Source organism: Vanessa tameamea, chromosome 22, assembly GCF_037043105.1.
Source record: "Vanessa tameamea isolate UH-Manoa-2023 chromosome 22, ilVanTame1 primary haplotype, whole genome shotgun sequence".
In the NCBI taxonomy this organism is placed as follows: Eukaryota; Metazoa; Arthropoda; class Insecta; order Lepidoptera; family Nymphalidae; genus Vanessa; species Vanessa tameamea.
Genome location: NC_087330.1, coordinates 5,380,788 through 5,390,618, shown reverse-complemented (window position 1 = coordinate 5,390,618; position 9,831 = coordinate 5,380,788). Strand labels below are relative to the sequence as shown.

General features: G+C 32.0%; 1 protein-coding gene across 1 annotated transcript; it reads right to left on the bottom strand.

Annotated features, from left to right (window-relative positions):
* Window positions 1-341: 341 nt before the first annotated feature.
* On the bottom strand, window positions 342-8,234 carry LOC113396609 (ecto-NOX disulfide-thiol exchanger 2-like). Its single transcript, XM_026634607.2, has 9 exons — window positions 7,778-8,234; window positions 7,376-7,555; window positions 6,408-6,907; window positions 6,086-6,229; window positions 5,442-5,625; window positions 3,885-3,991; window positions 1,607-1,711; window positions 1,241-1,375; window positions 342-739 (listed from the first exon to the last, which is right to left on the bottom strand). Exons 1-9 carry the CDS (start codon window positions 8,091-8,093, stop codon window positions 371-373), a joined length of 2,040 nt encoding a protein of 679 aa, XP_026490392.2. The 5' UTR covers window positions 8,094-8,234; the 3' UTR covers window positions 342-370.
* Between the last annotated feature and the right edge of the window lie 1,597 nt (window positions 8,235-9,831).

Below are 9,831 nucleotides of genomic sequence, written 5' to 3'. Positions count from 1 at the left end.
AATTGACACTTGTACAATCTACCGTTTGAGAGAAACTACCTGTTGTAGGATTAATAGTTGTCAAATTATAGTATCGGACTAAGTCAACCCAGGGTTCTGGGGCATTTAAGAAGTTGATGTAACTTTACAGCTGTTTATTCGGTCCACATTTGTATGTAAAAGTTTATTATTATTTAGTTTAGGTGCCGCAAAGAACATATGGGATCCAAGCTTTCCGTTCGCGTCCTTTAAGGCTCTTGTGCGCGATTTACAAACTAAACATAAGGGTACTGTAAAGTTTAGGGTAAAAATGAAAATAATAAATTTTGTCTTAATTATTTATTATAAATAATTACCTTAATCTTTAGAACTATGCAATTAAAATAAATATTTATATTATTTCTTTTTTAATTGTTTCAAATGTTATAAAAGACCATCTATGTTCAATACAAGCACCAACACCAGTAGTTTTACAATGAAAAATATCTACGTATTTTTGTAATGTTGCCAGCACAGTAGCTTGTGTTACATTTGGTGTCATAGACCTCACATAAGAAACAAGATAATCTAATGATGCTCCTAAAGGATGGACCATTAAAAAAGCCGTCAATATGCTTATGAGTTTAGCCTCAGACGGTGGTACTGATGGACCAGTAACGACAACTTTGTCGTCATCCGGCGTTGGAGGTGGTGGTAACGGCTTCACGGATGTTGTTAATGTTGGCTCCACCTTATGATGAGATGGTAACGGCGGGTAAACCTTAAATTTTAATTATTAATTTGTTTGTTTATTTCATGGTCAAAATACTTTTTTTACTCATACATTAGATATGACAAATTATATTAATACTAGCTGAAACTACTACTTCTGATGGTAAATTAATAATTTAAATTGGATCAGTAGTATAAGACTTTATCGAGTAGAAATAAACAAATCTTTCCTTTTTATGCTATCTCATAGGAACCGTGCATTTTTTCGAGATAACAAGTACCCTATTCTTGACCCCTAAATAATCACTATGCAAAAACTCATGTCGATCTCTTGCTCTGTAAAACAAATACATATCCTACCGGAATAAAACTATTCCGGAAAATGTAAACATGTAACCTATGTGTTTAATCAATAGTAGGTATATCTTTGTTCCAAATTTCATCCAGATCCGTTCAGCTAATTTAGCGCGATTGATTAACAGGCATCCATCCATCCAAACCGCATTTATAATATTATTAGGATAGTAGGATTATTGTTACACAGTATTACCTGTTTGTTCTGTAAGGCTTGTTGAGCGATAAAATGGGCCTTGAACTTCTCAAATTTTCTCTCAGCTTCGTCTTTTGCAAGATGTGCTTCATTTTTGTAACCTTTTAATTCGTATGTTAAGTTTTCGTTTTCTCTCTAAAATTAAATCGTCAAATTTGTTAATTAGAACAAAATATTTAAACTATTATTTTACTATATTTTGACACTTCGATGTTATAATTAATTTGAGAGCTATTAAATAATAGATATCCCAAAAGGCGTCAAAGTATAACAAATTAAAATAATTGTCTATTCTATACAGAGATTTCCATTGCAAACAAATGAACCAAGTCACTGATAATTTAATACATACATAATAAATAATACCTTTAACTCTTCATATCGCTCCAAAGCCACTACATTCTTGCCTAATTTCTCCATTTCTTCATCTTCAAAGATTGCATTAAATTCTTCTTTTATATTTTCTACCTCCTGTAAATCATTTATTTATCATTATTAATTAAACAAGAAAATAAGTTATGCACAAAATTTATTAAGTTTATTTTTTTTTAATGGTAACAAACCATATTTTTTTAGGAACCTAATTAATAAAAGTTTTTTTTTAACATGGTTTAAAAATAAAGTAAAATTTATTCATAATCTGTCAAAATGTACAAATTACATATTTTATTATCCATGTCCTCGAATGTTGAAAAAAAAACTCGAAGTCACTTCACCCCCTGCTGAATTTGATGACAACTTGGAGAATATGTGGCTCTGCCTGATGTCCTTCGCTCGAAGATTTCACGACGATAAAGTTCGGCGACACAGATAATAAATATGTTGCTATCGTTTTTATTGCAAGATACAGAGCATGTTTCAGATTTGTATATCAATTACCTTATCATCCACGAGATAAATTGGTGTCTCAGATGCATTCGAGATCGCGTACAAAAAACTGTTCTTCATAGTTTCATTATACTTACACGATACCCAGGATCATCGAAGTCGCAGTAGTTTATTTCTTTTTGCTTATACGGTATACTATTTTAGTTCAAAGGTACCATACAGGAACTCCTTTGATAAATGGATGTACCAAGTGGATTGCTGTCAATTTATCCTTTACACCTTAATCAATAATGTAAACGTCTTCATTAAATAAGTACTATGTACTATTTTTTTGTTGTGGAGAGCATAAAAATTAGGTAATCCACTTGCCATATTCATTCTTACCAATTCAGAATTTTGTGTTTAGCATATTTGATATTCTGTTGATTCTCCCACTGAAGATCAGCTCTAAGCGATACTCAAGCCTAGCTAACTATTATAAATAATGATAGCCATTTAGAACAGTCATCTAGATGGCCTTGCCGATTATTAACAATATACGCAATCTAAGTTGGCCAGTCAGATACTAGTCACGAGTGGCTTCGCCGATACAGTTTATACATGTGTAAGTAAGGTAAGTAGGTAAGCAGTGCGGCGATCTCCGTCGGCCATGCTTGATTCAACATTAACTTTTTTGATTGTTTGAAAACTGATGTCACCGACGTCCACACTTCATCTAATCATCTAACCGCTGCCGTTGTTTATGGTATGCGAATACACATAATGTGCGGTTAATAATATCGATAATTTACACGCGCGAATTTCTCTGAGAGGTTCGGACTAGCCAACGTAAATTACGCGTATTTCACTTTAACTAACTTACCTTCATTTTGACATACGTGGCATAATTGATTTTATGAAAGAATAGAGTATCGATAAACAAAGGAAATATAAAGAGATCAACCGAGCTGTGACCAAACAACAGAAAAATATTTGTAACATAGTTCAGGTTACAAATATTATTCTCTAATTTGTGAATAGTGAAAGTTGGAGATATATTGCAACAGTTTCACTTTGAATATCAATTGAACGTGTTTTTTTATATGGGAATTATATAATCACAGCACGGTCAATATGGATTCATCAAAATGGTTAGGGAGCTGTCGACCAAAATTTTAAAATTATTATCTCATATGGCAGACTACATGAAGCTCATATATAATTAGCTCATATATAATTAGCTCATATATAATTAGCTCATATCTCTAAGACTGATATTACGAAATTTCAAAACGGAGTTCTCTAACCCACAAAGGGTAGTAAATTTTTGTTTTAAAAAATAAATATAAGCACTCCTTGCAATTTTGAATTATTCGATGAAATTAAAAAAAATATATTCAACATAAACGCATTACAGTTATCTTAGATTGTGCACTACAAAACTACGTAAACTACTATTTAACAACTTTGCTATGTAGCAATATTTAAAGTGACATTTTTTGCGCAGATCCATAATGAATATCATTGATTATTCAAGTTCTTAACCAATGATATCTGGTCACTTCAACGCCAAATATATCTTATTTAGCTTTTATCCTCTATGTCGTTGGCAAATACTATAGAGCATTTTGTTTGCCTCATAGACATTCTTTATTTTCAAGATTTAAAGATAACTTTGACCTAAAGCAGCATCTTTAATCCTTAAATTTAAACTGCTCTTAACTCTAAAGCAGAGATTAGGCATTTAAATTACAAGACAAGAACTTTGATCACAATCAAACATGAGCAAATTGTATATGGACATGCTCGACAACTCTTCAACCACAAATAACTGTACCTCGGTCATTTTGAGCCACATCTCGATGTTCCGACGCTGCTGTTTCGTGAAATGGTCCGACACGCGTTGATGTTTTGCCGCCGACAATATTTTGGCTACCTGCTCGACTGTTATGAGGAAAACTATAGTGTTAACAGTTGATTGATTTTTTTTTTTATCGTTACATGTTAGTACTGACGGCATTATGAAAGGTCAAAGCTGAAGTGATTGAGAATGAAGAATTGCATGAAAATAGTTTCTTGGGCTCTGTACCCAAATAATATATTTATTTTAATTTACCACGTGAGAGTTAAGTAGTACAAATAGAATGTAAAAAGATTTTAAATTAACATGGTTATTTTTATTACTACGAGACTCAACTCTCGTGAACAAGACATTCGTAGATAATGTCGAAATATCGAGCTCCACCAAATAAAAATAAAAAACATGGTAAATATCCCGTTTTAAATACTGTTAGAATGTAAAAAGTTTAAAATATGTGAGAAATTGACCAGTTATATGTTATATCGATTGTACTGGACAGATTGATAATAATTCGGTTCTGACAATTCATTTACATTTTTTGACATTTATTTGGTCAGTAGAGTAGAAATAGCATCGTGTAGATCTATTAAAAATCACCTTCGAATACATAGTTTCATAAATAAACCAATTGAAGGAGGCTGTTACTTGCTTGATGCGCTGGACACTGAAGCTGTGAAATGCTATCTATAAAAGTAATGTATACTCACTTTATTTATTCATACGACCAACGTGTTACATTTTTATATCGATGAATGGAACCGAGTTGAAATAACGCATCTCTCGTGTCTTCTTCCGATGATTTTTGAAGTATAAACAACAGGTTGAGAAGTGAAATAAAAAAACCGAGCGGTCGTAGTTTTTCTGTTCAATCATATATTCAACATTACCTTTTTTCATACGTTTGTACGATTACTAGACGGTGTTACTCAGGTGCAAATTAATTTCAAGGTCGTAGATGGCAGAAATATACCATTTTAGAAATATTTTATTAGCCCCCTACATTAAAGTTAGCATCATATTTCTTTGCCGTTCTTGTGTTATGTAACAATTGTCTGCGCAGTAGTCATAACTTGCACAAAGTTCATCGCACTTGCCTTTTAGAATTAACAGTTAACGTGGATAATTCGAGTTCATTGTAGAAGTAGTACTTAAGGAGAATTATAAAGGAATTATACAGAAATATTTTAATATTGCATAATAAAATAGAGTTATTGAATAAAATAAAAAAACAGACAGGCAACCTCCATTTGTTTACACAGATGATTGCAAAGTAATATAACGCGAACCAAACTACGTATTCAAATCATTTCCGAAATTGGACGTAAATTTTATTGGCCCCGGAGTTTTACTCTGGTAACCTATAAAAAAAAATTGCTTCCCAGAACACATTCAGCATCACATTTCTTCCGATCCTGATGATGTGAAATATGGTGGCGTAGGTCAAAGCCGCCGTACCGTTGCTGCCACATTGGCGAACCGGTTCGCCGAAAACCTAGAGTTATATAACCGCTAAATATTTTAATTATTACTCACATTGCATCACAACATGTGAAAACTTGTCTTTGATAGTATTCTTCATGCTCAGGAACTCGTCATCAAGTTGCATTTTCTCATTAAATAATCGTCGAATTTGATTGTTGCTGGCTTGAATTAGCGAGTAGAATGAATTCGCATACTTCTTGTTACACTCACCACGTTCCAACCAAACTGCTAACGTCTAGAATGATAAAGATTAACGTGTTTTATTAATTTGGCCAAAACTATTTAAATTGAAAAAGAGACCATTTTTAATGGCAAGAAACTACTATTTTCTTCTTCGTTTGTGTCTAAAGAACGGGGGCTCATATTTTGGGTCAGAATTGGATGGGATAACCAACCAGAGCAACATAGTCACCCAAGTGACTCGGCTCTTAAAACAAGAATAAGAATTAAAAAAACAGGATGGGATCCGAATAATTGGTTGAGTACTTTTGTATTTATTAGTTACGATTCCACACCATCAATGTTTAATTAAACTGGCTCACTACCTTTTAAACCAAAATTGCAATTCAAGTTTTTATTATACACCAAGATAAAGGTGATGAAACATAGAATAATTATATTGTAGTTTAGTTTATCTCGGATGTGTTATATACATATGCGATTAATTTAATTAAATAATAAATATAAATACTCACATGTGCAGCAGTTGCAAATTCTGACTCACTTTTAATCTTCTCTGTTATATTTGACAAAGCAGTTGCTGTAAAAGGTTCAACACGAGGAGGAGTTGGCTCTCTTTTTCGTTGATGTTTTTCAAATTCATTCTGATCGTCACAGTTCTATAAAGATATTATAATTATCAAACATAAAATCTAAATTATAAAAATGACATTAAATAATAATACTTGAGTTTTAATCTTTACTATTTCAGAGTAAAGTTAAATACGTGATGATATATATATGTTATATCTAGCTACATAAAATAATTAAATGTTATTTATGTACATATATGCTTACTATTGTATAATCAATAACTATTGTGGTGGCTTCATTTTCAGTTTGGTTGTGATATTTAAATCTAAAGCCAGAAAGAAAGAATGACGGCTCCACACTTTCTTGTCGTTCAAACCGAATATAATAGACTCCTGTTTTAGGCGACTTTATATCTTGTACGATACCAAACCTTTGGAAAATTTCATTCAACATTTCATGCGTGACATTTGATGGGAGCCCTCCCACAAAAATTGTACGACACCCTTTAGGCTTATCTCGTCTTTGTCGTAAGGAAACACCGGGTATAGGTGGTAAAAGAACACCATTGCTAATAAACATTTGTTGATTAGCCATCATCGCAGGTATCATCTGCTGATTCATCATCATCATATTCTGGTCCATCATATGAGGCATTATGTTGCCCATCATGTTCATGTTTGGGACCATTTGCACTTGAGACCCATCTATTGTTTGCTGTCCCATCATATTATTCAGCATATTAGGATACTGCATCATATTCATACCTAGAGATTATAAAATTACTTGTTAATAAAAACAAAAGTCATGAAGTAAAAGTTTAACTGAATTTTTTTTTATCTTATATTCATAATAAAATACAATGACCACTGAATTTAATATGGAAGCAAATTGACACCATAGAAATTGTCAGTAGACATCATAGTAATAAGGTATTGTGTATTTGCTTCACATACTTTGTGACATATATAAAATAATTTGCTTCTGTTTGTCAATTTGAAAACATTACTCTCAACAAAAGTAATAAGGAAAAAATAGTTAAAAATAATTTGGTCTAAAATCTAATTAATTTATGCATGCATTTTTGAATGGGAGATAAATAAAATTTTAACTATTTCCCTGTCCCATGAGGCACTTGTATTCATGGATATTGTTTTATTATTGTGTCTGCTGTATGGAAAGAGACTAAAGTGTTCAAAATAAATAAAAATTAATCAATATAGAAAGAAAGATACCTGGCATAATCCCCATACTCATATTTCCCACGTTATTTCCAAGCAGAACCCCTTGTCCCACACCATTATCAGCATTTTCCCATTTAGTGCGTCTGTCTCTCTCATCATTTCTCTGTCTATTCCTATCATTTCTGGAATATCTGTCACGACGATCCCGTGATCGTGAACGCCGCCTCCGATCTGTAAGAAATGTAAAAGCACATAACTAACTTGGTCTAGTAAGCATAAATTATTAAATGAATAGCATGGATTATAAATGCTGTGGAGGAGTTATTAGTTAATCAATTCTGAATTTTCTCCTTCCGAATATCAAATCCCCATTGTTAACAGAAAGAGAATTACTAATAATTTAAACACCCATTAAACAACGTTTATGAGGCCGTAAGTTTGAAGTTGTGTTACCAGAAGCACTTCTATCTTTATCACGACGACTATTATAAGTAGAACGTTCCCGAGACCGTCTTTTTTGATTCTGTGTACTAGATACATCGTCCAGTTGACTTGTTTGAACATCTTGATCCTGATTATTTGGATCATTAGGCAAATCTTCGGCCTCGATGTTCATATCTTCAGGACCTATGAGAGTCACATGTGCATTCGGTGACGGGTTCATTGGAGGCATATTCATATTATGAGGCAATAAACACATTGGAGGTACTAACGGAGATACCATTTGATTCATCTCAATGTTATAACTTTCATGACGCCAGGAATTCATTTTAATAAATATAAAATAACATAAACAACTTTTGTAAAGACAATCTTACACCAGAGAAAATATTAATATTTTATGACTCTTTTTATATTCTCTTTGGCGTGAATCAAACATGTATATTTTCTGTTTCTCCTTTGTGATTTGTTTGATTTCCGATGTTTTAACTTTTATGTTTTTAATTTTGACAAATGAGAATGACAATAAACACACATGATCATAAACGGTGAACCACAGATTAGCATTTTCTATTTTATTTTATTTAACAGTAGATACAATATCACATTAAAATAATAAAATTACATATCAAAATTATCTTGGCAAATGTTTTACCATTTACAGGTTGTCTCACCATGCTCTGTCACGTTGCACAATATGTATTAAAAATATTAATTAAACATAACCAATGATTAGAGATAAGAATTATAATACATTTTTCTAACTATTATATACTATAAATTAAGCAAGTCATTTCGAATCAAATAGTCTCTTACAGCCACCAATCTACCAGCTGGATTCCCAAATGCGTTATTGTTTAACAATTTAAGTACCTCCTGAAGGCTGAAACATATATTTTACAGTGACTTCATACGTTTTCACCAAGCACTTAGACTTAAAGTTGTATATTGTTTATTATATAAAAAATGTCGTAGCAATTTAAAATTGTAATATCTATCGTCTAATTTTGATTCTGATGCCATCGAGATGCTGATTTAGATTCCAATTCACTCTAGCATTATTAGAAACTGTAATAAAAGCGAAATATTCCTTGTGCTGAGGCCTGAAAACCACTATGCAAAATCCTTAATTTTTTTTTAGTTTTAATAAAGATTATCACTGTGTGACAAATTTCTCTAAGTCATCGTTAATTTTTTATTTAAATACATATTAATTTAAAAAGAGATATACATTTATAAAATACAGCAAGCATTTAGACTAAGTAACCATTAGAAGTCTTATAAACTAAACATTGAAAGCAATTTTGTGTAAAAATATTAATGATTAAACGAACTTACCTGTAAGTGAAGTTCTATCATAATTATACGAAGTGCTTCGTCCGAAGAGATTAGTAACGTGTGAGTATTAAGGATCAAAATGTAGTAACGCATAGGTGACACCACTTCATGACTATAGTTTAGAAAAAAACAAATTGCCACTACCAAAGTGGCAACACTAAAACAATAAAATAAATAAAGTATGTTCCTACCCAAAAGCACTTCGTATAATTATGATAGAACTTCACTTACAGGCAAGTTCGTTTAATCATTAATTATACTCGTGCTTCGTCCTCGAGATTAGTTACGTGCGAGTATTATTGAACAAAATGTAGATGTTGAGAGAAAGTAGAGGGAATATCTTAAATAATAACGATATTGTCATCGATCATTAATATTTATTTCTCCTCAAGAAAAAAAAATACACAAATTTAAGAAAATCACAAAACAAAAACAACATTGTAATTTTGGATTCATATACCTAGCATACTTAATCAAAGAGAACACAATGTTCGTGCTAGTGCCATGTTATCTTCATTTTGAATAATAGGTCTATTATAAAATCGGGCAAAGGTAGTGGAATTGTCGCTCTATCCAGCAGTTTGCCTAATAAAATCTAGATTTATGGGTAATAGATGTCGAAGCATGCCTTGTGCTATGAGAAGAAAATACAGACACGTCAATTCCACTAACTTTTAAAGTCGACTTAATCCAGCGACTAAGGGTTTGAGTTGAAACGCATGTGGGGC

Coding starts and splice junctions, on each gene's coding strand:
- LOC113396609 (XM_026634607.2), bottom strand. CDS start 8,093: ATGAATTCCTGGCGTCATGAAAGTTATAACATTGAGATGAATCAAATG. Junction 6,908..7,375: donor GAGTATGGGGATTATGCCAG/GTATCTTTCTTT, acceptor TATAATCTCTAG/GTATGAATATGATGCAGTAT. Junction 6,230..6,407: donor TAGTTATTGATTATACAATA/GTAAGCATATAT, acceptor ATATCTTTATAG/AACTGTGACGATCAGAATGA.